Here is a 27,424-nt window from a genome sequence, read left to right on the forward strand (position 1 = left end):
GTGGGAGCGGGACGAGCCTGGAGTAGGTAATATTCTTCAGGGAAGAGAACTGCCCGCGGTTTTCCCATCCAAAACCGGGACGTCAGTCATCAGCACGCAGGCGCGCAACGCGCACGCGTTTTATTCTCTCAGCGGTCTTTAAGTGTTTACGTTAGTCGGTTGCAGCAGCTTTATCTTATACCGCTCGCAGATCTCAAGCGTGCATTTCAAAAAGTTGTTACAATCGTTTTTCAATTTGATATCATTTTTATTTTCAATATTCTGTCCTCAACTCATAGCTTTTGTTCTATTTGGTGAAACTAAAAAATGTTGACCATGACTTGGCAAATGAGGATCCTTTTGGTAACCGCGTGTCTGGTGAGTTCAATGCTACAATACTTTACATTAGGATTCACTTGATACTTTTGCAAAATTTTACATAATACATGTACGCATACCCGTAAAATTGAAAACGCGATAAACGTCATGATTATTCGATACCCGAATTTTGAGATTAGATAAAAGAAGATCTTTGGAGGCGACGCGAGTTCGGTAAAATTATAGAAACGACATCAGGCCGGTTTGATTTTTATATTTAATCGCCGATAACTATAATGCCAAGAAATGTTTCATCCAAGCTTACGTGTCGTGGGTCATTATTGACTGCAGTTGAAGGCTGATTACGACGTAACGAATTTCGGAGGCGCCATACCGCGTTTGCAGATTGCAGCTTGACGAATTGAATTTTGATTAGAGACTCGACGGCGTCGCGGTGTCAATGACTTAACGTCGGCGACCTGGTCTCCTCACCTCGCCTCGATGTTCGCTGTACCCGCGTCTTCGTTTTGCCTGTAGTTAACTAGTCGTACAAGTGCGCCATAATCGAAGCTCTCGATTCGCTTTAATGTATCGATTACACTTTTATTACTTATTACCGCCGCGTTTACAGCTGCAGCGTTTTGCGCCGACCGTGAGCATACTCCGATTCAACTCATCGTCAATCAATAATTCTGTAACAACCCAGAGTTTTCTTACGCACTTCACCGTGCATTCCATGCGACTTCATCTCAATGTCAAACGAATCTGTATATGGTCCTCTAAATTTTTTGAGCACCATCGTACGTATCATTTACGAAATAACCAATTGAATCTTGGAGATTCTTCATTCGTTTCAAAAGTGCGGGAGAATTGTAATCCGGTTTTATCAAATGTCGCTAATACTAAAACGTGAAGTTCACGTTGGTTGATTCCGCTAGTTATTTTGAAGTCGTTAAGTCAGCGCAAACTTTAGGGTACAGTATCCGAAACATATGTATACCTAAAGCAATCTTCGGATCGAGTTATAAATCCGCTCGAACTGGGAACAGTTGTTATTATTATTATTACAGTGTTACGACAGGCTATAATCATTACCTAAAAGGATCTTTGCCACTCAACATGCAATCGCGTGCGAGTATTCGAAAACTCAGCGGCAATGTGTTTATTACAAGACATTATTATAGCTATCCTGTAAACGTTTGTCAATGGACGTTCAATCTCTTTGCGGTATAATATTTTGAAAAAGTATTGTAAGAAACATGGCACGAGCGATTTGAACGAAGCGGTGAGGACCTCTGGAGGAAGTCGGTACATGATCCCATGAAAATCGCGTAAACTGTAGAAATGGCGGATAATTTTTGCAAAGCGGTTAAAACTAGACGGTCGGAAAATTATTGCCCCATTTATAAATCGCGCGGGAGATCTTGTTAGAGGTTGTTTCCCCGCGAAGACTGACTTCTCGCAGTTGTTCGCTCGCTGCAGGTTTGCCGGTGGAATATTCTCTCGACTTCCTTATTTCTGTGGGATTCTGTACGTTCGGCGAGTCGGAGTATACCGCGGAGGTTTAATTTGTAGGCAGCTCTTCGGATAAACGACGTGCTGTAGGAAGAAATGCAGCTTCCCAATGTCACCTATCGCCATTTGTATCCTCATATCCTTCGATCATTCGTTCTTCGCGGCACTTCCTTACGACCAGCTTTAACTCCGAGGTCAAGGGTCGCTCAAGTTGCCATCAAGTAACCAAGAGACGCTCACTACTTCCTAGACTCGGAGCATATCGCGAACTTCGCGATCTTCGAGACAGAAACTCTTCGTGCACGCGTTCTCGTGCAGCAGGATTGAGACGTTTCCACGATACGAAGGCATGCCTGATATAGGCTTGGAGGGATCGGATATGTATGCCGGATTCCTACAATTCGCATCCGTAGACCCGACGTCTTGACAAGTTGCATCGCATCGCGGCGATCCCTGAGACACGCGTGATACAGATGATCAACTCAAATGGCGTGCTGGATCCGTTCTGTGGGTTCCGATCCATACGGACTGTTATTTGTGAAAAAAGCTATCCAGCTACCGCCGTAACAGAAGGTAATACCTATCATTGCCACGCGGTGAGACTGACGGTATTCCAGTGGCACAGTGGCGGTCGAATTACGGTCCGCAACGCATCCATCCATCGCAGATCGACGCGGAACAGGATTCGCATGACTGTGGATCGTAATAGCAATGGAATTTGATCGTCCGGGCACCATATTCCTCGAAAAAAAAAAAAACCGTTCGGATAGCATGTCCTTTAATTCCGCAGACGCGGACGTTAAGAAGAATGGACCGAGCAAGAGGTTTAACGAGGAAATCCTGGTTCATCAAGTTCAACAAATGCGTAAACTGGTCGAATATAGACTCACACAGCCATTGGCCACATAAACACGGACGGTAATTCGTCATTAGAAACCGAGAATCCATCTTCCATCCATCATTCGGTGGCTATGGTTCAACTCGCCCGATGGGTTAACGCTAACTCGAAGTGAGAGTGCGAGATCAGGAAGCTTGGACCGTAAATGGCCAAAGCAATACCCCATTGTCGCAGCCACGTATACCGCACTTACACGACGTAATGAGCAACGGAACATTATGGGGTAATTTCTTTTCTGTCGACCTCACAGCGACACGACGGCTTTATGTTTGTTCGTCCATAGCCCATCGCGTCTCTACCATGTGTCGACAGATTGTGCGACTGTGTATATATGAGCACCTAAGTGCAGCGAGCGAGGGTTCCGACCATTTCACGGGGTTCGATGTTGGTTTATGGGGTGAGGAACAGGCGGGCAGGCGAACGAGTCGGTGAGTGAAAAGCGTCTGCGAATGGCGCTCGATGAACGCAAGGGATGCTCGGACTCGGTTACGTGTCTTTCTTTCTTTCACGTTCGGATTCGCAACAGTTTCGAGCTTTGTCATATCGGTCAAAGAACGATTTCGAGAGAACGGGAAGAATAGATATAATTCTGAGTAATACACGGATTCGAATATCTTCTGATACCATTTGTCCGGATGCAACATGATCGAATAATTTGCAGACGAGTTTTGCTCGATCGTGACTCAATCCTACAGTCAAAGATTGAATGTTTCAGACCAAGTCGCATAATCATTTTTACCAGTAAGTCTCATAGTTTCGCGAAAACCACTTTGTCCCAAAATTCCGCAATGGAACAACTCAAATCCTCTAGTTACCCACAGTCATTCAGCCACATGTTACACTAAAGGGTCAGTCCTGCGGAGTATTATAGAATATCCATTACCTACTTATAGTTATTCGAATGATTCCGTGTTGGGTATATTCCGAAATCCAGTTGCACAGTGCGATTCGTAATAAGATCGATGAAACATCGATTACCGCTTATTGAACGCAAACACAAACGTCACGTGAAATTATTTCGTTCCGGTGATTTGCCGGAGCGAAGCCTGATGCCGGAAGCATGGTATTCCGGGTGAGGAGAGTTCGATACCTCCAGACCCCATACAATTATAATTATGGACACGCATATCTGCGCCATGAGTAATACACCGTGTCTGCCATCGCCTACTCTCGCAAGCTCGTAAACGCAGTTAGCCGAAGATGATAGCCGCTGCGATGCACAGGTTTAGATACGTACACGGATTGCTTACTCGAGCATGCCGAGCACGTAACACGTAGTAGATGAGGTGCGACTCGGGGTTGGAGCTGGAGGAAGAATTCCTACTTATTCGACTTTTTTATTAGTATCAATACGTCGGTAGCCAGATTGAAACGGAATTATATATCTCTAGGGGGGCTTCGTCTCGGCGTGCGTGAATTATTCAATCGGCACGATCTTTCGACCCGGTTGATTGGTGTGAGACCGGAATACATTGGCATGGTATACGCAATTAAGCGATGTTATTATGGTTTATATATCTAGGACTCGGGCTTTGTAGTATACGTGTCGTAATTAAGCGAGACATGTGCAGCTGTGGCAACGCGGTGCAAATGAACTCGTTATTTGTTCAGCTTTGTGCCCAGCGGAAGTTTAACCGCAGCACTTGCATAGTTCGGTTAAATTCGTATCTCATGCAGGTTCGTAGATACACACAGTTGTTCCAAGAATTTATCTTTCTAAAGTTCAAAGATCATCGAAACACACGCGAGAATTTTCGAGAAAAATTCATCGCAGTTATACCATAAATTTCCACCAAATTTACAATGGTCGGATAATATCTTCCATGAATTGTTTTTTCACGTTTATGTAACGAGCGAGATTTTCCGGTGGCTGCAATTTGTTCCAGTTGAATCTACCGTTAATATTACTCGCGTAACTACACTCGTAATATGCCCGCGATGCATCGGCTAAAATTGCAGCGCTCGGTTGGAAAGGGGAATTGAAAATTATAAAATATCATTGGTAATCTTTACAAGTATCCTGAAACCAGGGAATCTTGATACAAGAAATCGTAACGCATGCGTGACTTTTACGACAGTTTCCTTTGACCGAATTAAACGCTGTACATTCGATCGCGGTTCTGTTCCGCAGATTCAGCATAAAAACAAGTTCGATATACATACACTTATTACTATATGCCTACAGGCGTGTTATACTTACCGGTTACGAGTGATTTAAAACCGATACGGTGAACTTGTTTAATGAACTTGACGGTCGCTAGATCGGTTATTTCCCAAGTATATAATCAGGAAAATTTTTCAACATCCTCGTCGTGTACGATCATCAAGAATCGGGGGGCAAATGGCTTTCCTCTGCGTCGTATACACGCTACATCATAATTTCTGCCTATTCCCCCGTTTGCCCGTTCGTTTCCCCGGGATGCTGCTGGATCTTTAAGACAACGCGGTTCTGCAGCTCTCGCTCGCATCCGGCACGAAGATGCAGGCAAGCCTGGGAAACGGATGACATCAAATTATCCCTTAACACGTTTAATTGCACTTCGTTGATGCAGTTTTGCACGCCTCGTAAAGGGACCACCATGAACGCCTCTCGACAAACGTGTACAAAGGTGTAATTGTCACGCGTACGACGTGCGATCGAAATCCGAGCAAAGTTGGTAAAAAAAATTATGTAAAAACACTAGGAATCCCGGGTAGTCAACCGCGTAATTTACAATGAAAAGAAATGCGTAGAAAAAGAGTGTCGCGGATGGATTTAAATCTCTTGTACCATAGATCGCGCACTCACGCTTCCTTTCTTAACTGCATCCTTCGTGAGCTCGCTAATTGGTAGAAGCCATTGTTATAGCTCACTTATTAACGACAAGCCCATCTTCCACAGTCATCGTGTACCTACAATTATAGTTATACGTAGTGAGAACTCGAGATAACGCATCGCGGAGAGAAGAAAAAGATCGGATTTTAATCTAAAGTCTAGGAAAAGAGGGATACGTTAGGTTTTTTGGTTTAAAAATATCCATGTCAACTATATTTTTTGCTATTAATGTAGCAGATTTTACTCTCCACACACTGTTCGCAATTTTCACTTATTCTGCGATAAATTCTGCATTTCACGAAGTATATTTTACCAAAAAACCTCACGCATCCCTTTTTTCCCGCAGTTTTCAGTAAAATCTGCTCTTTCATTCTCTCCGTGATCGTCGTCGATTAATGGCGTGCAACTACGGCGTCATTCCTTCACTTTTTTCCGCAATGTAATTTAATTGTATTCCTTTTCTTTTTTTTTTCCATTTCTTTTCCTTCCTCTTCATCATCGCTCAGCACTCGAGCCTCGGCTCGGGCCCCTCGGGTACTTTCCCTGCTCGTTTAAAGCGAAGCTGTAACCCGGCCTGACCCAAACCTCAGACCTCCGAAGGTAGCCGGTACCTAGGTAGAAGGTAGAAGGTATGTGTGCAACGAAAGTAACGGATTCGACACGTCGGTAACGGATTGGACCGTGTAACATCTTCGAGCGTGTACAATGCGGTATGTATAATGTATACGTATATACGTATGGTTATGTGCCTACCGTCGCATTGTTATTCGTTGCCCTGCAAGATCTCGTGGGAAAGCCGGAAGCGATTAGCGTTAACGCAGTAAAAGATGTACACCCGTACACTGGGAAGACAAGAGGAAACGGTAAAAGCATCCAGTGACAACATTCTCTGGTTAGCTTGTCGCGGTGCTGTTATAGCAGCAAGCGTGCGATTTGCACGTGCGGAGCGATCCGTTTCTGTCCTTCTTGTGGGAGGGAATGGAAAGGAACCGAGGGTTGGAAACCGAGAGATCGACTCGATTCGATCCTACACTTCGATGCTATACCGCAAATCTATCTATCTATTGCTTTTTTCGGAATAAATTGCTCGACACTCGGCTGCGTGTCTCTTTAAACTTACCGCTGCACACCGCAGAGACTTTGCCCCTTTTCACCGGAAGTTCGGAGCGTGATAATTCATCAACCACGAAGCGTGCTGCCACTTGCAACGCGGGATTTAATTAGTTTTCGTAGAGAATCCTCAATCTTCGTCCGAATCTTATTCCCGTGTACAACGATCTGATGCTAATCTGAAAAAATTGTGTCTTTAGAAAATCGTCGACGCACCTGTATGGGGTGTGGATAGATATTTGGAATCGCCGATACATCGAAATGAATTCAATAATGCGAAGATAGAATAACGATAGATGAATTTTTCGAAATCTTGATTATCGTTATTTTATTTTCGCGTGTTTGAAATTTCGACATATCGGTCATTCCAAATATTGATCCTTCCACGTTTAGACTTCCACCCGCAGTCCGATCCTCGCAAAGCTCTTCAACGAGAATATCCGAATGTACCTGCTATACGGATCGATTCGTCGATGGAGTTTTGAATCGTTCAAGGCCTGTATACAAGTAACGGTTAATATTGTGCACGTTGTTACAGCCGAGTTCTAAACACCCGAAACGGAGGTCGCGTTATTCCACGCGCAAATATACCTACCTTCGCAGCCGTAATATATTTTACGTTCAGCTCACCTACGACGCGATACGAATAATAATACGAATATATCAAGGAGTGCGAAGTCCTTATGCCCGCGTGGGTTGAATTTCAAATTCAAGTGGCATCGATACGGCAGACGAAATAGCCGCTTGACTCACCGCGATCTTCGAAGCATAAGACAAGAGTTGTACCCGTTGAATGAGCATCGTCGCTCGTCACGGTCGTAAACAGTCCGAACATGCTACACGATTTTGTTCCTACATAGACATGTGTTAAAAAAATATGTGCAAGTTAGTTTGACTGTGTCAATAAGGCTCGAGAAAGAGACCTAAAAATTCTCGCCCCAAAGCTGTTATTCCACCTGCGGAACGTTGAAATGTGTGGAGGTTGAATCGCAGGTGTAAGATTTTGGGATGCACACGTATTCAAGGGTTCTTCTTTTTAACATAGTCGCATCGTCGACCCTCGGCAAACAGTTTTATACCGGTTCAACTTGTATGCAATCTACAGAAACGCACACATTGCGTATGTATGCGTGTACATACATAAGCTTCTACGGAGATGAAGCAGCTGCTTTAACGCCCGGGTTCCACAATTACACATTGAGACAGAGTTTATGTCCGTAGACAAGCTATGCAGACACCGATGCGTCCCTGTCCCGTTGTAGCGAGCCTCTAGGAAGTTATTTTTTCATTTTTCTTTTCACTTTTTTAGTATCCCCGTTCCTTTGTTCCTTTCATTCCCATCCATGCCTTACGTGTCGCAGCCTCGAATGTCCGTTCGATCCTCGTCCGCACGCTGAGGCTCGAATACGAATATGGACCGAGCCGCTTCAAATAATGGATCCTTTCGTTCGACGAACAATAGAAAAGCCCGCGTTGCGTTTTGCTCGCTGCCTGAGCAGGCCAAACGCGAGACGAGGAATTGCACCGCGTTACAAAAGTGAAGAGCCCTCGGCAAAATGTAGAATAAGTGCCATCGGGGTGCAAAGCTCGCTTCATCGTTCAGCGACGTCCATTTTTAACCCCCCTGTAATTGTTGCACTCCGGTGGGCATAGAATTTACGCGGTAACAATCGGCAATCATTTCCCTCCAATTTACTGTCAGAGAAAATCCCAGCTTTTTTACCGGGTTGTCCGGACTTCGATTTTTCCATTTCGCAAAAAGAATCGACTTGAAGTGCAGATTCCTTTGTAAAACGATTTTGCAGATACCGTAGGAGAAATCGCCGAGGTGATATACCTGTATTTTTCACTTTTTCAGGCCGCCGCGTATTCCGTGCCAGCCGGAATTCTTACCCTCGGGAACGAGTGCAGTAAGGACAGAGATTGCGAGGCTGGTATAAGCAACAGCCAGTGCCGATCTGGGAATTGCCGGTGCCGTCCTTTCTTCGCCGAGTACAATCTCACCGAGTGTTTGGAATGTAATAAATTCTCATATAATATATAAGTAACGTCGGCTGGTGCCGATGCGTTGTATCTTGATTCTTGATATATCTATATTATACAGCACAATTGTCTCGCGTAACGCGACAGTGAATAATTCGAAATAGATAACTGATTTCGAGTGATTAGGGGTCATTCAAGTATCAGCTAACGCATTTTTTGCAAATTTCCTCATCCCACCCCTATTGATAACGATTGGTAACGTTTGCTTGTCAACGTTAGCTAACGCTTTTTGAAAAGTATGTTGGCAAATCTATTCATTTCCTAGGAACAGTAGAAATGCGATTTATAGTCAAATCCTGATCAATTTATTCCTACTTTGTTAAATATGAACTATCATTAATTATTAATACACATTAAGATGTTCAGTCAAACGAGAATTCATTATTCGTTGAGTATTGAATACATCACATATTGTCTTTCTTCTTAAATGCATGCCACAAACATTATATTTACCAAGATATTATTATTGAGCAATTCATGCATTATTAACACATCCTTTTACAGAATTTTTTTTTTTTTTTTTTATCATTCTCAAGCACGTGGCGCGCTGGCTTTGAGCACGCACTTTGAATTTTCTATGCTAGCTAACGCTTGCCTGGAATGCCTAATACTACAGAGTAACATTTGATAACGTTTCTCCGAATGGTTTACCCCTATTGTAGCGTTAGCTGATACTCGAACGGCTTAGTCTGCGACGATTCAATGATTTAAAAACGAGCCGTATAACAATACAACGCAGATTTATCATTGCAGCAACGCTTCTGGGCTACGATTGTCTCGTGAAAGATCAATGCGCCATGAAGGTAGCTCACAGCAACTGTCTAGCTGGAGTCTGCAGATGCGAGGAAGGTTATTTGCAGTTCCGAAAACACACGTGTCTCGGACGTGAGTATAGTATATCAATTTTACGATCCGTACTTTACCAAGGCTCCGACTAAACTCGAAGTAGAAATTTTAAGCGACGTTGCTTTACTGCGGAAGTTTCTTTTTTCCCTGGTCAAGAAACCCGATCACGATCAGGAAGGTAACATGAAATTCATACGCAAATGTGTCTTCGTGTGATCTTTATTCAAATCCTTCCCTTGTTCTTTTGCAATTTCTACTCAACCCTGTGTGGTATAAGTTCACGTTATAGTCAGGGTTTCGTTCAATGTTAAAAATTTCTGTACGGAACTTGCTACGCTGTATTTCGAAGTTTTACTGGGATACGGAACAATAAGTTCACCATAAATTCAATTTACAAATAAAAAAAATTTGCTACACAATTTAGTAAATTGAAATAATTTTTTCGTCTTCCTCGTATAAAGTTTGCTAAAATTAAAAACTTTCATTCTATATCTAAGACATATACATAGTCATTTAGGTCACCGCGCCAAATTTTTAAATTTGCAACCTTACTTCGTAAATTGACAACTCTTTCGCACAGTATAAAATGCACAATAATTCTTAACAGTGTACTTTGTACTTTTCACGACTAACGATTGCGAACGGTAGCCAAGTATCATTAGACATCTATATTGTGTACGTCTTCTGCCATAATTTATGAAGCGATAGGTAGGCAGACGGCTTATAGGTTGCTTCGAGTTTTCATTTCAAGTAACGACCTGGCCCTCGGTTCACCGACCCGTGCAAACACAACATTCGAAATGTATCACGCAGTGCAGTGCGCGATTCGCGAATCATAATAATTAAGCGACCCCGTTCCCACCCACCAGATGATAAATATTTATTAAATGCTTACGCAGGATGATAATACGGCCGACTTCCTCGGACGTTGGCGCAGTTAATTAATTCGTCACGTCTCTGCGCGTAATGTCTTCTCCCTCATACATATTCACATCGCACATATATGATAAACTCGAGCGTTTCTCCTGAAAATGCAATAACCCGAACTCGAGGGATGGTTTTTACCCTGGTATTTTAACGATGGCGAATGAGAAAAATTCTAGATAAGAAAATTGTCACCTGTGTAATCTCGTAATTTCCGTCCAGCCGCTCGGCCTGGCGACGTTTGTTACAGCCACTCGCACTGTCATCTCTGGGACAGCGACACTCATTGCGATTTCATAATCCCTGATCTATTCGGACGATGTCAATGCACCTCGCCGATGCGTCGGGACGGCGACGTCTGTCGGCCGGATTTCCTGGTCAGACCACAGCAAGTACCTCTTCAGTCGAGCAACGACGTTCCGGAGAGCGTGGAGGAGGAAACGATCGTCATCCATGACGCTGACGACGACGACGACGACGACGAGGAGGAAACAGGTATCATTTCACGTCACGAAGCTTGAGCCACGGCGTTGAATTTTTCCTGGAAATAAACTCGAGTACGGCTGTTAATACGCGTTTTTTTTCTTTTCGTTTAAGGTGTTCAAGTATTCTGGCTGAAGAACATATCTGCGGTTCCTTCCACTACTCCCTTCAGGCAAATCGTACCTGCGGTAACTACGACGATTCTACCAAGCCTCGTCCAGTCAGCTCCGGAAACTCCGGCACCGAACCAATTTCCTGGTGCCGACAACGAAGCTGTCGTCGTCGAAGCTGCAGAGACTACCGAGTTTTTACAAACTACGTCGACTTCCACATCGGGTAAACGGAGTCGAGAGGCGTTGCCTGAAATTTTTTAAAATCATTTTAACCGTCGGGCATTTTTCGAAGTGACAGGAATGGTTCAAGAAATTGCTTGCTTTCATCAATATCGTGATACGATTGCAACATGTTGTGCCGCAGGAATTGCATTGACGACGTTTCGTAATTTCTTGACAAAAAAAATTATCACTTGCAACGATTGTTTGATGAAATTATTATTTTCCTAAGCTACGAAGATCACTTTGAAAATAAAGAAAAAATAAAAGAAACAAAAAATTCTGGAATTCGGTATGAAGAAACGCTTTGATATCGACGCTTCGTTTGAAATCGATTCGAAATGGTTAAAAATCCAGTGGATTCGTATGATTTCACTCTGCGATAGCTCATTTTATTCGGTAAACTTATATTTTTCTACCGTGCCCAATGAAACAGTTGTTTTCTGTCTACTTTGTTTGTTGATCGTAACTAGTATCAATCCAGTATTGTGAAATAAAAAATGTTCAACGATGCCAACGTGTTGAAAAAAAGTATTTCAGTAAATTTATACAAAATAATCAATTGCGAATAAAATTATCAAGCTCTCGTAGAGTAAAATCGAACGAATCTATGTAAATATAAGACTTTCAACAATTTCGAAGCGATTCAAAACGAGGCGTCTAGGCATCCAAGTTTCTGTTTATAATCCCAGTATTTTCTGCATTCGTATTTCAAAAGAGAGATCTTCGCAGCTTACGAATACGATAATTTGACAAATACCCAATGCCCGACTGTCTGGTATGAAAATTGTAAAAAAATATCGACTTTCGCCCAAAGTCAAGATCGTTCACCCGTTGAATTTTCCCCAAAAAGCACCGATCAAGACGGACAGACACGAGCCGGAAAGCACAATGGCGATAAGTTTGGGCCTGGCATGCACCGCGGACATAGAATGCCAGATGGCGGATTCGGGTTCGCGATGTCTGGAGGGTGTCTGCGACTGCGCGATCCGCGGTAACGGAAGTTTCGCCTGCGGGGCGCAGAGGACCGGATGTGCACCCGGGACCTTCCAGTGTCGCGGTACCGGGCAGTGCATCAGCTGGTTCTTCGTCTGCGATGGTCGTCCGGACTGCGCCGACGGATCGGACGAGGAATGCAGATCCGAACGATGTCCGAGCCAGGCGTTCAGGTGCTGGAGAAGCGGAGTCTGCGTATCGAAAGCCGGCGTTTGCGACGGGAACCAGGACTGTCCGGACGGGGAGGACGAGGACGGCTGCAACAGCCGAAGAAGTTAGTCATCCTTTTTGCGGAGAATACCTGAAGGAAAAAAAGATCCAACATTAATCGACCGCACCTTGTACGTATTGCAGAGTGCCCGAAGGGCGCGTTCAGATGCAACAGCGGGCAGTGTCTGCCTGCTTATGAATTTTGCAACGCCATGGTGATGTGTCGGGACGGAAGCGACGAGCCTCGTGGGGCCTGCAGAACCCGGAATCGTGGAAGACTCGCACCTCGGCTGTGTCCTTTCCGATGCGACAACGGACGGTGCAGATCCGATGCTATCGCGTGCAGCGGTCGAGACGGATGCGGCGACGGATCCGACGAGAAGAGCTGCTCCGTATGCAGTGAGTATAATATTACATGCGCGTGCGTTGACTGGGCGATGGGTTTTTCGTATTTTCAGGGTTTAAGGGAGTCCTTGATTTCCTATTTTCACTTGGCGGGGGTTCGAGAAAATAGAAGGCTCGCGGTATCGACTTTTCAAAGACGCAACAATTTAACGGACAGAATTGTTAGAATGTAGAAAAGTCATAGTTATAAGATTGTCAGATACGGAATAAGAATACAGCGGAATTCTGACGATTCTATCGCACTTGTTTTTCTGTAGTTTACGTTTCTATATTTCGAGTTAATAGAAAATTTTGAAAATTCTGTAAATCAGATTTCCGCGTCTTTGATAGTTCGGCATTGTAACTCTTCTGTCTTCTCATCTTTCTAGATTTTTACATCCACGCCATTTCACCGCACACATTTGAATAATCGAATGCTTGTAAATCGTTTCAGGATGTCCTGCGTCGACATAATCTTGACTGGATACCACGCGGCGCGATGATAACGATAATTGTGTAAGAATGAGAGGATATTATACCGATATGCATGAAATATTAAGATTACTATCATCACGCGAAATGTGAGTGTAGATTTTTATACTGCATTTTTGTATGATTACGAGGGTCGCGGAAAAAGTATACAATTTCTATGCGTAGCCAAAGATATTTCACGCGAAATTGAATTATCGGAAAAGTACGCAACCACCGGTGCAAGTCTATTCTTAATAAATTATAATATTCGCTGATCCGGAGTTGATTTCTTTAACAAGCTATCGACTGACGTCGCTTTTTAGTGTTAAGTACTTTCGAAAGAACCTTTGTACCTGTCGCAGACGGTGTAACACAGTTTATGAATTTCAACCGATACTGTATACACACATATGCTAATTCAGATAATTGTAGAATGAATAGCAAAAAGTGAGAAAATCTTCTGGCAAGTACCAATTTTTTTTTTAAACACACAAAACAGCCGCGCTGCAACTTATACTATTATTCTGAATAGACTTGCTAATTGAAAATTGATCACAGGAGCCTTGACAAAACGTTTGTCAAGGATTCTCTTGACGAATTAGCTAAGCAACGATTACGTACGTACTCTGTAATTGAATGTACAATAATTCTTTTTTTCTTTCGCCACTTAATGTAAGTGTACCAGATGAGACTATGCATAGGATTAAGATTAGGAAATAAGTTTGGCATGATTGATAGTGAGTGACAATACCATATGCTTCAGATATACGCACAGCATGTGTATCGGCGATTTTCTGCATCTCCGCTATTCTCACGACACATACGCGTAGTTAATATGTAACATACGCATATATATATCAACGCAATATATCCGGTGAATTTAGACTTATACATGTACCGTCAATTTTTTGTACCGAATAAATGTTACGCTGTAAGTGAAAACAAACGTATGTTTCCAAGGAACGATTTAATTATTCCTGCAGTTTTCCCGTTCGAGATGACGAACAAGAAGTAGGTGTAAAATTCGCCTGGATATTATTTATAAAAATATTGGACGTGGGTAGGCGTGTAAAGAGGTTATACTAGTAAAGTATTAACACGCCCTGATTATTTATTATTTTTCATCATGAAAATTGTCTTTGTCTTTGTATATGCTAAGTTTTTTTAAAGTTATTTATCGTGTGCAACACTTTCTGAACAGTCTCTTGACGATTCATATGTTTCTGAACGCATTGTTTTTCGATTATCAATACACAATCTTACAATTAATCGACCTTGTTCCACTTTTACATAATTAGCCACATCACATTGTTGAAGTAATCGGCGCCGTAATAAAAATATGTTAAATTCATTTTTACGAGTAGCTAATCTGTATTTCATGTATTCAGAACCACTCACGCTTTCAATAGTACCTTAGTTAGTTACCTTCCTGTCAACACGAAGGATCCTATAGGATGCCAGCCTCTGATTCCGTATGGATGAAATAATGGATAAATGCACGTCTCTACGTCTGGATCTATCCAACTTATATTTTGTGATATTTAATATAAAATTTGTCTCCAATTTTCATTGATTTCTTCTGCTCAGGCCCGAAAATATTTTGCTACCGCAATGAAAGGACCCTCTTGTAACTTCGAATAAGAACATTTTGATAGAAGGAGGTATAACCTTTCAAACGTGAAATGAACATCAGTCTCTAGCAAAAAAAACGTGACAAAATGCTCGTTCAACGCCAACAAGCCGCGGCGATCCGAGGACGCTCGGAGTGTATAGACTTTAAACACAAACGGTATAAATATGCAGTAGGTGTGAAAAAATTATCTCCCACGAAGCAGGCAGCAGATGTCAAAACTGGCCATCTTCTTCTTAACATAGGAGGAAAGTATGATTGACGTTTCAATTTTTCAGAGTTAAACAGAGAATATACGAGATGAAATATGAGTATATGGAATAGAGATATTCTGTTCGAAGAACGAGAATGAAAGATGATTTTTATAAAGGAGTATGATATAAGAGTGTGACAGATATCATTTGTGAACCGAGAAATATTCAAGCGTTGAGTGATGAGGTGGAAGATCACGTACAGCTGAGTAAGTAAATTTTTGTGAGCTAAGTAAACGACGGCTAGTGTTTGTAATATGTAATGTTAACCCCAAACAGGTAACGTGATAACAGTGGAGTATATAATTTGAATATCGATGAGTATTTCGAAACTTTATTATAGCGACTGAAAAACTACTCTGTAATAAATATAAATTATGCCACGTTATTTTCAACTGTTGCAACGTACAGGTTTCAACTGAAATAGGGAGATTCGTAAGATTAATTTAATCGTGAATATACTGTAAGCATTTATAACTAAATCTTTCACAAACCCAAGGGACAATATTGGCATAAAAAGCTTTCACTTTCGCACCATAAAGTCGCACATTTGGCGACCAGACGGTAACTTTCCCAATCTCTTTGATATACTCCGTATGTGACTTTCCAGCATTTTTCTATCTATTGTTTCTATCACGTTCAACTGTCACCGTAAAAACTACCCTCTACTAACCTGATCATCTCCAGATCTAAGAATTATAAAAAATTATCTACCGCGCTAACATCCCTCCTACATTTTCTCGACTAATCCATCTTGTTAAACAATTCTTCCACTTTGTATCCTGAATAAATCCCAATGCATTATCAAGCTCCTATCCTTGATGAAAATTCCTTTTTGCTCCTCCTATCGCCAACTATCAAAATATCCGAAAACCATTTCTTCAGTCTAACACGATCTTTTCGCTGATACACACTAGCTTCCAGAATATCATCGTTAACAACTATGTATCCAAAACAAACATCAAGCAACTCAACGGAACTAATTCGAAACCAATTTTATTGATTCTAGAATATATTTTTGTAAACAGTATTCGGTGAGTTGATCAATTATCTAACTCGCAAATCACCTGTAATACTTTAATTAGAATTGCAGGAGTTCACGTTCTGCAAAACTGATTTTCAATCATATCAAAAATTGTTTTCACACTTTTAACACCAAATTAAAACTACGGTAATATTTTTGGTAATTCCTAAGCGAAGGTACGGCGAAATAAATAAATAAATAAAATTATCCCACGTCGTTAAAGCGAGGAATTAAATTTTTTTCCGTCTCTCCCTTAAACCGTGCGCATCTCTGTATGTGAGACGATTCATCTTTCGCAGTGTTTCGCGACTGCGTCCCGAAGCTTGGACCAGCTTATTGACGGGAAAGTTGCGGGAGTGGTTTCTAAACCGGCGCAACGCTGCTCTCGAGTTCACGAACATCGCGCACTCTGCTGTAAGCAAGTTCCATGCTTAAAGTTTGTACATACACGTCTCCGACAGTTCTTGTCCGGCTTGCAGCACGGAAGCACGCGAACTTGTAGCCTGAAACTAACCGCGTCTCGAAGCATGCTCCCGGCTTCTCAATTTCCGCAAAAGACATTCCCGTGGATAATAAAGGAGAGAAAAGTATTATATTTCAACTGAAATCAGAGTGAAGCTTGTACGGAACATGCTGCTGAAATTTTAGTGATTGTATCTTTTATTTTTCGGTCATCGTGACATTCACTGCCGTTTCAACGAGATGGACACATTTTTTCAATGAATGTAGCCGCACGTAAATTCTCTCAACGAGCTTTTTTGTTGGTAAAGCGATTAAAATATATTCGTATTAGAATACATTGTGAGTATAAATAATGAGTTTAACGATAAATAATTAAGAATTTGTTCACAATTTTATAAGTAAATCCGTCAGGGTTTCTCACGTACGAAATATCCACGGAAATATCGTTTCTGATTGAATTTCTACGTAAATCCTTTGTCGATATTTTGTAACAGTATAAGTATTGATAATTGGAAATTATTGGCCGGTTACTTTTACTCTTGATTAGAATAACAGATTAGTGATCAACGATTATTGAAAACACTTCTTTGAACCATTGCTCGACAATTTTCGATCACTTCAAAGTAACTTTCGCACCGAATTCGCACATTTATTGTCTGCGTTTCTGCCAGCGAAGTGCTTGACCGTCGTTCTCTACTCTTGGGTTTCACTGTCAGTTAATTGAACTCCGTTTCATATCTGTAGGCGAGTATAGCTATGAAGACTGTGGCTTTCAAGGTTGAGCGGTGGGGATAAATTTAGTCTGAGTGAATAGCTAGAAGGCAGCCGGTTTATGTAGACGGGATGTCGATATATTTTTGCTTTACGGAAATAGAAGGTTCGTAAATTTTAAGGATGATTAGACATTTAACCCAGCAGTAGGAACCGCATCGCGAGTCGGCCAAAAAAGTGAGTGAATTCCATTCGACATTGGATTTATAAAATATCAGCTGATGTTTCTTGCAAGAATATTTTTTGAATATCCGAGCGGAAACCCTACGTCTTAATTGCTCAAGCCTCAAAAGTCCTAATGATATTTACGTAGAACGCAATGTGAATCACAATTCACTCAGGAGCTACCATGTGGCCGCCTGCGTGATAGTGAAAGGTATAAGCTTATATATAGATTTTATAACTTGTTATCGCTTGAGCGAGCAAAGCAAATCGACGACAGCGCTCTAGGTGTCGAAAATAGGCGTTTTTAAAGGATCTTTCCACCAGTCTTCATAATTACGTTACAATAAGCATATGAAAAGTACTTGCGTTTCTTCGAATTTTAGATCCGGAATAGGACGTCTTTAAAACCTCTGCATGTAAAATGTCATAACAATTAATGCTTGTTGAATGACTAATTTTCATGAAACGGGCACAGTTCGATTGATCGAATATTTTAGTTCATTGAAAAATAAATTTCGTGAAAAAATTCAAAGCACCCCGAAACGTTTGACGAAAGTTGTACATTTGAAAAACAGATTTTAATACATATTTGATAAAACTGTAATGATAAGTGAAGTGTGTAATGAGAAACGCCGAGTATAATCTATTTGACCGGACATAACAATCAACAAAATTATCATACGTCCGCTGAATGACCAGATTGCATACTTATCAAGCAACGAGTCGTCGTTTCATAATGAAAAAAGATTAACTTATCATGCATTGTATTTCAGTACTTTTGAAGGAGAAAAAGTCGTTGAATAAGCTTTCACGTGAGATGTGTAGTGCACACAGAACTAAAATATATAATCTGTATAATAGGATGCGATGATTCACGTGAGGTCCGTGCATGAAAAAGGCACCTCTGCCAAGGTTCTAAACACGATTCGAGAGCTAAAACGCACTAAACTCAAGGTTATGTTTAATGTTTGCAGTTTCTTTACAGCAGACACGAAATTTTCACCCGGGTAATTTTGCTAATAGCACTTTTACCGACTGTTGTATCTTGACCATGTAGTGTAAATGATCTATATTTACTATACATGCGCTTCTCCTCTTCTGCCGTTCTGTCCCCGTTATACTGAACCGCTTTCACGCGACACGCGCTCGGCCGTTTTCAGTCACGTTCGCAATCATTTTTCACCTATTTCGCAGCGTTTTAACGCAAAATGTGAATATACGTTTCGTAGAACTATACTTTTACTTTCAAAATACTTTTGGAAAATTTAAATCGGAACATCCATGACGCATCCCGGCATAGGTACTGCAAGACGGTGCGATAAAAAATTCAAATTGCAATTGTGTAAAAACTAATGATCCGACAGCGTCTGTTTTATGCGCACGAAAAGTACATGTTAATTGCTTCTATTTCGCGAAGGACCCGCGCTACAACTTGAAAAATAGCAGTTTTCAATTTTTGTTTCTTTTTTTTTCAATTTTTCTCCGTTATTAATGATCCAATCGAGTCGTCCCAATGCTAATTTCGTTCGCATTTTGACTCTTTACAATCCACCTCTCTGTAAGATCAAGATTGTTTCATTAGTTTTGATTTAATTAGTAAAAAATAACGGAAATACATGATATTTGCTTTTAAATATTTATAACGAATTAATAAATGATCGTTGCGAATAGAAAATATAACAGAATATAATTACGAACTGTCTTTCATGCGTGATTGCACAGTCGGAATCCTGCTAGTATTTTTGTCACAGAATCACTCATGTTCTGCTCTGTTGATTGGCCTATCAACGGACCTCAGTATCCCAAAGTAACTGTTTCAGGATTTCGTTACATAATCCGACGTCTAATTTATGGAGAAAATCTACCTACCCATCACGAATCCAACTCTGACGTGCCTCGATATATCCACGGGTGCAGAAGAGCTCTGAACGCGGAGAAATGTTTTGTGGCCCAAGATTCTGGTACTTGGCCCAATGCATCTGCCGAAGGCCCGCGTTCTCAGCGATCCTCATATTATCGACGCTCTTCGCAGCACAGTATCTAATTTCGGACAGCTTCGTTTATCTGAATCGCTACCAAGATGTACCTTACATATCTTCCAACATATCTGAAGGTACGAAACACGTTCGTCGTAAATATATACTCACCGCCTTGTTTTCATAAAATGAAATATTACGAAGCATGAGTCCTATAAACAGCGGGTTATCACGAGGCTTATCTGAAACGTAAAACTTCACAGTAACGTGAGCGCGATTAATTTATAGAGAATGCGAATCAGTATAAATTAGCGTGCCACCGTGACGATAAGCATTGATGGTATGCGTCGAAACGTAATCAGCTCTGCATAATTGAGAAGTCGCTGTAGAATTCAGTCACATCGACTTTAACGCGTAATCGATTACTCACCTACTAGAATCGTGCAAAAGGTGGAGCTTCCCATGGTAGCGATAGGTCATTTCATCAATATATACAGGGTGTTCCAATTTAAAAAACGCATTACGTTTCCAGCCGACCTAATGGTTTAATTGGTAAATGTGTCATACAACAGTTGTGTGCTTCAGAGGCGGACATATCAACAATTTTTTTCATGCGGCCGAGCATCATAACTGTGGAGGATGGACCAGTTTTTTTCTTTTTTATGAAATCATACATTTTTATTTTAACTCAAATATTCTGTAATCGAAAATTTACAAGATTCTCGCGAATTTTTTTTTTTTTTTTTATAGGTAATAGTTCGTGAGATACGATACAAATGTATGATTCAATTTAAAAACACTGGTCCATCTTCCACGGCATAACCAGTTATGATGCTCGACAGCATTAAAACATTCTTCACGTGTCCCCCTGTGAACCATATAACTTTTGTAGGACACATTTTCCAACTGGACCATAAGATTGGCTGAAAACGTAACGCGTCTTTTAAATTGGGACGCCCTGTATGGCGATACGACACGCAAGTTAATATTTTATTCCTTACCCCAGGAAAGGGCAGAGGCTTCCTCGTGTCCAATTCAAAATGTCAGATCCCAGAGAGAGATCCTTTGGATCCGTGGATTCGTCAATTTGTGACTAAGGAAAAATTTGAACCCTGTACGAAGACGGCGTTATTAACCAGAATAGTCAAGATGCGGAACGGCGAACTGGCGTTGAGAGTAAACTTGAACTTGGCCAAGAATTATGTCGACCTGTCCTGTTGCTGGGCTCCGATTCACAGACCGAAGCCTTCGGAAACTCCAGATCGTAATATTGACTCTGAAATAAGGTAAATCGTAATTATTTCTACAATTATTATTCCTCGCCTCATTCTCTCGGTTATGATACTCGGCAAGCCAAGATAATACCCGTCGTTACAGTATACCTTTTCGTCATTAATTCAACGAGCTCCAATTCAGACCACAATTGTACGTAACCAGCGTAGTCTCAGGTCACGGGCACGCATTGATTACAGTCATTGAATAAATGGCCAGCGTTTGCTTTCATTGCTCGACGTTCCTCGCGGAAATTTATTTGCGAAATCTACTCGAAAGTGATTAACAAAACTTTTGTCTATTCCCGCAACGTGAGATATTGTTGTACAATCATATTCTAATAAATTATAAGAGAAGAAAAATATCCCATAATACTCTGACCGAGGTATAAAACAGGGTAAACAGTTAGCTGTCTGGAAGAAAAAACAACCGTCTAAATAATATCGTTATGTATTCCGTTTCAGTCTGGGTTCCTGCACGGAGTTCAACGACGAAACGATTATTCCTGCCAAGGTGGAGGTCATCTTGGTGAAATGCAAAGCGAAGGAGATGAGGCCCCGAACGAAGAAGAATACGAGAACGGTGTACGAGAACGTTCATCCGCTATTGCGACCGGAAAAGGTCAGCGAAAAACTCTCGCAGAGAAAGAGGTCAAACGGCACAAGAAAGCTGAGCGTCCTTCTGCTGGGAATCGATAACGTAGCGCGTTGGAACTTGGAACGTTCGATGCCGATTACTTCGCGGCACTTGAAAGACACCGGATGGATCGAGCTCCAGGGATACAACAAGGTGGGTGAGAACACGTTCCCGAATCTGATGGCGATGCTGACTGGCATGAACAATTCCCAAGCCATGAAGGTGTGCAAACCGACCGAGTCCTTCGGCCTCGACAACTGCCCGATGATATGGTACTCCTTTAAAAACACGAGCTACGTAACCGCCTACGGAGAAGACACGGCCGAGATAAGCACCTTCCACTACAACAAAGCGGGCTTCGTCAATCCTCCGACCGACTTCTACCTCCGTCCCTACATTATCGCGGCGGAAAAGTACCTTCCGCTAAAAAGGCACCTGGACAACAACTACTACTGCACCGGCCCCGATCTCAGCGGCATCAGGGTCTTCAATTACGCGTTGGACTTTGCGAAGACCTTCATCGGGGTTCCGTACTTCGGTTTCTTCTGGACGAACAGCATGAGCCACGATAACATTAACGGCGTATCCGCAGTCGACAACAAGATACGAGAGATCCTTCAGCGGCTTGACTACGAGGGCGTTCTCAATGATTCGATGGTGATTTTCCTCAGCGATCACGGTACGAGATACGGCTTGTTTAGAGAGACCATTCACGGCTGGTACGAGGATAAACTGCCCTTCAACTACGTGTGGCTACCCGAGTGGTTCAAGGTGGATAACGCGGACGCCCTCGAGGCCCTTCGAGCTAACGGAAGGACTCTAACATCGCCGTTCGACCTTTACGAGACCTTGAGGGATATCCTGGCTCGGGCTGGAGGCGAGGCTGATCCTAGCTCGGGTTGCCCGCACTGTCAGTCTCTCTTCAGCCAAACGAAAAAGGAAAGAGGCTGCGAGGATGTGGGAGTCAGTCGTCTTTGGTGCGCGTGTACGATGTTCGGTAATAACGGTGTCAGCAATGAATTAGCCCATGAGACTGCTAACAAGATCGTCAGTTACATTGACAGTAACGTTCAGCGATACAGGAACTCCGGGGGGAAGAGGATCTGCTACAAACTAAGACTGAAAAAGATTCTCAGGGTCACCGAGATGCTAGAGTCCGTTTCGTCGAACGGCACTTTCGGATACAGGCAGTTTTTGTACCACCTCCAAGTCACACCGGGAGATGGAAAATTCGAAGCTGTGATACGGTACGACGAGGACGGAAGTTTGACTATAGTTGACAATGAAGTCACCCGAATAAATTCGTACGCGAGTACCGCTGGATGTCTTCACGCTGGACCGAAACAGTTTTGCTATTGTGATTAACCTTCACCGATGGACAGAACTTTATGTTCTAACAAAAATGAGAAAATTATTCTCCGCTACAAGTACTTCAAGGTAAATGCTATTTGTAGAGGTGTACTGAAAGACGTCGGTCAATTTTCCGACCGTTTTCTCAACTTTACAACTTTCGCAGTGCGTGTGAATTACACCATATTGATAGACCAATTGCAGTACCTGTAGTATAATGAGTACAAAATAATATTCTTATTGTTAGTTAAAAATCTCATCTACGTTATTTCACTAATCGTAATTGGCTGTAAAATTATTAGTGATAGTCAGTAAGTAAGTAGAACTGTTATTTGTGTAAGTGACAGACGTTGTTGGTGAGAAGTTACCAAAACAGAATCTAATTTTTTAAAACCGCGATTATTATAGTTGATGTGGTTGCATAAAAATTGGTAATTATTGTAAAGTATCTGTCAACGATGTATAAAGTATAATGCGACTCGGTTTTGCAATATATAGTTGTCAAGGTATCATATTGCATAAATTCATATTACGATATCACAAAAGATACGAACACATATTTCCGCTGTTTCCAAATGTGTCTTGGACTCGATTCCGTTGCTAAAATCTGGTAACATGTTGCGAACTAAATCAGCAATGACATTTGTACTTTGAAATTAATTATTGAAATCTTATGCGGACGAACCTTCAACCCGAGTCGTTACACATAAAACATTGTTATTGTGATATACCGCCCAAGTCAATCAAAGTATGTAGCTAACCAAAGTTGTACGGTTAACTCATTAAATTAACTGCTGTATTCAGTATTAAATTGTTACAAAATATGCCAATAACGCTGCAAGGACGTCTATATTTTTACCCATACAACAGATAATACCGTTCACTAAATTGTTAAGCGTTATGTCGAACCTAGTGTTTTATGGTTCTCTGCGATGATTGAATATTGACGAGAGAATTCTGATGCTTGATACATTTAATTAGAAGAAATTGAACTTGATGCTTAATAATCATGTTCCTAGTTTTTCCTAGAATTTACAAGTCAACTAATGTGATCTTTATATCTGTAAGCTATGAAACTTGCGCGCGTTAAAATGTAACTTTTACATACCAGTAAAAAAAAAAATAATTTTAATAAACACTATGAGTTCTTGTACATCCCTTGTGTGTCCATGATGTTCTCCGTTGCGACAAATAATCCAACAACCGCACTCAAACCCAGCCAAGTATGAACAGAAGTGCGAATTTCTTTTGTGTTCACACTTTCACTCCTCCAACCATCGCACGTAGAATAATATTTCTGTTTATCCCGACTAGCATCTAACACTCGCGTAGATGGTTTTGAATTTGACTGACACTGTGGTCGCGTTCACGTTCGAAACGCGATTGAACCGATCGTAAACATGATTCGTGCCTTATACCTCGATAGTTTACCTCTTGCGTTTACACACGTCGAATATGGAAACAGACATCTAGAGGACGAACAAAGCAAAGCGACAGACTGCTAATTTCCAAGGATAAAGAAAAATTGAGAAATTTTTATACATTACGAAGAGAAATGGAATACGAAAAATCCTTCAAGAGAAAGATGTTGCTGTGGACCAGCAATTGGCTGAACCAGGAGGATCCAAACCCAGAAGAAGAGGTAAGCAAGTTCATGACTTCACTGCATCCTTACCCCTCAGACCAAGAATTCGTCTTTTCATGAATTTTAAATCCAATGCCGTGGAGTTAACCTGACTGTAGATAACGGCTAAATAATCCTGAAATTCGTTAATTATAAGCCACTTCCCAACGTAGGTATACCGTTATAATCATATACTTTTACATTATTGTGTCGCTGGAATACATTTTCCCACCCAGTAAATTCGTAATATGCTTTGCAGTATGAGCGATTAGACTTACGGTCTGACATTGACATTGATATTAAAGGTCCCGTTTACTCCCGACGCAGTGGAAATTGCTCGTATTTTGGTAGCGACTGGTTACCGCGTCCGTTTCATGGACCGGTGCTTGCCGAACGAAATGTGTCCAGTCACAGGAGTTCCTGCGGATTCACCAGCGTGCCGGGTGATCATAATGTGTCCTCGTTCAGGGCTCAGAATGGAGCTGGAGGCTGCAACGTCCTCGTGCAATTGTCCACCACTTCCTTACGGCCTCGACAAGTCCTGGACCGTCGGCGAACCGGGCAGTGAAGGGGTAAGGTTTAGAAACTACAAACATATTTGTATACCAGCATAAAACATGGTAGTCTTTCAACTTCCTCAGATGGAAGAAGCTGTAGAGTTCACAATAGCCCGAGCTAATCAGGAGATTTCAAAGAGCGTCTCGCAATTTATCGCCGGATTACTAAGAGTGACTAGTAAATTCTACAACGTGAACCAGACCGATGAGGTAAAAGTTAATACCGAATCGACCGTAGTATCAATGACAGAGGTGCAGGAGGCCCTTACACAGTCGGTGAAATCCGATTGCGTATCTTCGGTAAAGACTCCGGCTACAGCTGGCATCACGGTTGTCACCCCAAGTGCGCCTTGTATTCCAAAAGCTCCTCCGTCTGACGGGAAAACGGCAATACCCGGAAGGTCAGTCGACTTTAGGATCGAGAAGAAACGTCCTTCGTATCTCAGTACTTCATTATTACTATAAAACTGTTGTATTTTTTGTTTTCTTTTTTCGACAGGTACAGGTCTTTGGACACCTTGATCGGCTCTGGAGCTTTTGTTGACGATCTTCCGGAACCGGGGCAATTGACCCCAAAGGAAGATGGTCGCTCCGGACCAGAAACGGCCATGGATGTAGACGCTGATCCTGATGCAACCATAGTCGAGGGCCCACCCTCGGGGCACAAGAAGGTGAAAGGGAATCAGTTTCTAAAATTATTTGTGAATCAGTCCCAAACTTCAAGATTATTCTGACTTTGAGTCCATAACCATTGCTATTGTTACAACGACAGTATTATAACGCCTGATTAAGGAGCCATCCGTCATTAAGGAAGAGTACTGACGCACATCTATATTTCTACTTTTCACAGTTCATCTCAAAGTCCAGCCCTGCAGTGAATTACACTGAACAATTCCAGAGGTCGGATACATTCGTATTCGAGGAGCCGGAAGGGGGAGAAAAAAATGTGAGGCCCGAGCGGACGATAATTCGCAGCGGAACCTACTGTGTTAAGGATGGTGCTGCGAGCGACGCTGAAAAAGGTCCAAGGCTGGGTCCACCACCGAGTAGAACACTCAGCCCATTGTCGCCTGTTTTCTCACAGTCGTTGCTGCTGAATAAGTTGCAGGACATTCAGCAGGTCGTTAGTGAAATCATCGTGCTAGTCGCCGGAAATGACCAAGTCCCTTCAAGCATCGGGGACGTCTCGAAGGCCTCTAAGGCTATCCTCAACGTTGTTCAGGTGAATATACAGAAATAACGAGGGGGTAAATTGCGGTTGATATGTGGTGTCGTTGGAATGCGAGGTAAAATTTTATGGAAAGCTTCGAAGATGAAGGAATACTGTTACCAATACCGTTAAATTAAAGAAGTGAAATCGCGCCCCGGCGACAAGGGTGGCATAACTAAAAAATTGTCATTTTTCAGTAGAAGCAAATAACTATGAGTAAAGGCCTTGCATGCTTATGGAAGTTACCTCTGTTCTGTGACGACCAATTTTTCAACTAGCAAAATTTCCCTTTTCCAGCATATAAATTCAACCTTTGCGACTCCAAACATGGTCCGAATTAAAAAATGCCAATTTTTGAGTTGTGTCAAGCTTGTCGCCGGGGTGCGTAATAAGTAGATGGTTTGCATGTACGAAAAACGTAAGGAAATTCGTCACAAGTCTTAGGCAGCTCTAATCCTAAGTGTGCAAAGCGGGAAGCCGATGAAATTCGGAGATTTATTTCAGCAGAGGGTGTCCGACAATGTTCGCCCGATCCGGTGCTTATCGGACTTCGGAAGTGTTCCTAATTTGACGCGTGATGGTACGACATCCCGGTCGATTGCTAGACCTCAAATGCGAAGATACGCCACGACGTTAGCCGCACCAGCAACGCCAACGTCCTCGAGGCGCGACGGAGCCTCTCTCTCAAAAAGAGCCTCGACCACAGCGTTGTCGAATCCTGCAGGAACAGCCGGAAAAACCCAAAGGACTGCCAGAGGTGGGGACAATCGACTGGCTGCTCCTGCAAGCGGCCGTCCAACTGCGACGTCTCCAGGTTCAACGGGGGCCACGACTACAACTCGGAAACTCACACCAGTTAGAAAGTATGCCAACGTACAGTCTAGCATTCCCAAACCGAGCAGTGCGCGGAAATAATTTCATTGGATACATGCTGTTTAGTCGTATATTTGGCTTCAATTTTAGGTAATTAAGAATGAGATATATTAGAGTCGAAATGGCCCGGGTTTTGATCAAAGGTGTAGTTACTACTGGTGATTGTACTCGAAATTGGTAATTTTTTTTCTTTTATACGCATATAAATTTTTCAGCAAATAAAGTTGCGCAAAATTACATCAATTTGAAAGTGGTGTAAGGGGAGAAATTTTGTAATTGACGAATGTCGTACAAAGAAT

General features: G+C 42.1%; 3 protein-coding genes and 2 long non-coding RNA genes across 12 annotated transcripts; 3 read left to right on the forward strand and 2 right to left on the reverse strand.

The window, feature by feature from the left end:
* Positions 1-87: 87 nt before the first annotated feature.
* LOC107219700 (low-density lipoprotein receptor-related protein 2) lies at positions 88-13,446 on the forward strand. Its single transcript, XM_015658013.2, has 8 exons — positions 88-357; positions 8,494-8,653; positions 9,432-9,563; positions 10,671-10,943; positions 11,046-11,267; positions 12,117-12,533; positions 12,614-12,868; positions 13,308-13,446. The coding sequence occupies exons 1-8, from the start codon at positions 307-309 to the stop codon at positions 13,325-13,327; spliced, it is 1,530 nt and encodes a 509-aa protein (XP_015513499.2). The 5' UTR covers positions 88-306; the 3' UTR covers positions 13,328-13,446.
* LOC124292717 lies at positions 9,510-12,736 on the reverse strand. Its single transcript, XR_006902622.1, has 4 exons — positions 12,598-12,736; positions 11,115-12,516; positions 10,644-10,989; positions 9,510-10,549 (listed from the first exon to the last, which is right to left on the reverse strand). It is a non-coding gene; the product is annotated as an uncharacterized LOC124292717 (long non-coding RNA).
* Positions 13,447-16,709: 3,263 nt separating the features above from the next.
* On the forward strand, positions 16,710-24,014 carry LOC107219685. 7 transcript variants are annotated; one of them, XM_015657994.2, is made up of 4 exons: positions 16,710-17,030; positions 19,448-19,740; positions 20,610-20,889; positions 21,340-24,014. In XM_015657994.2, the coding sequence occupies exons 2-4, from the start codon at positions 19,566-19,568 to the stop codon at positions 22,874-22,876; spliced, it is 1,992 nt and encodes a 663-aa protein (XP_015513480.2). In that variant the 5' UTR covers positions 16,710-17,030; positions 19,448-19,565; the 3' UTR covers positions 22,877-24,014. The 7 variants fall into 7 exon arrangements, with proteins under 7 accessions (XP_015513480.2, XP_046586292.1, XP_015513481.2 ...); XM_046730336.1 differs by having other exon boundaries at positions 16,710-16,993; XM_015657995.2 differs by lacking the exon at positions 16,710-17,030 and adding an exon at positions 17,477-17,568.
* On the reverse strand, positions 23,729-24,827 carry LOC124292718. The gene is made up of 2 exons (XR_006902623.1): positions 24,764-24,827; positions 23,729-24,621 (listed from the first exon to the last, which is right to left on the reverse strand). It is a non-coding gene; the product is annotated as an uncharacterized LOC124292718 (long non-coding RNA).
* Positions 24,070-27,362, forward strand: LOC107219648. Of its 2 annotated transcripts, none has more exons than XM_015657933.2 (6): positions 24,070-24,503; positions 24,791-25,057; positions 25,127-25,443; positions 25,542-25,713; positions 25,893-26,264; positions 26,760-27,362. In XM_015657933.2, exons 1-6 carry the CDS (start codon positions 24,417-24,419, stop codon positions 27,165-27,167), a joined length of 1,623 nt encoding a protein of 540 aa, XP_015513419.2. In that variant the 5' UTR covers positions 24,070-24,416; the 3' UTR covers positions 27,168-27,362. The 2 variants fall into 2 exon arrangements, with proteins under 2 accessions (XP_015513419.2, XP_015513418.2); XM_015657932.2 differs by having other exon boundaries at positions 24,071-24,503; positions 26,757-27,362.
* Positions 27,363-27,424: the final 62 nt, after the last annotated feature.

This window comes from Neodiprion lecontei, chromosome 2 (genome assembly GCF_021901455.1).
Source record: "Neodiprion lecontei isolate iyNeoLeco1 chromosome 2, iyNeoLeco1.1, whole genome shotgun sequence".
Taxonomy (NCBI): Eukaryota; Metazoa; Arthropoda; class Insecta; order Hymenoptera; family Diprionidae; genus Neodiprion; species Neodiprion lecontei.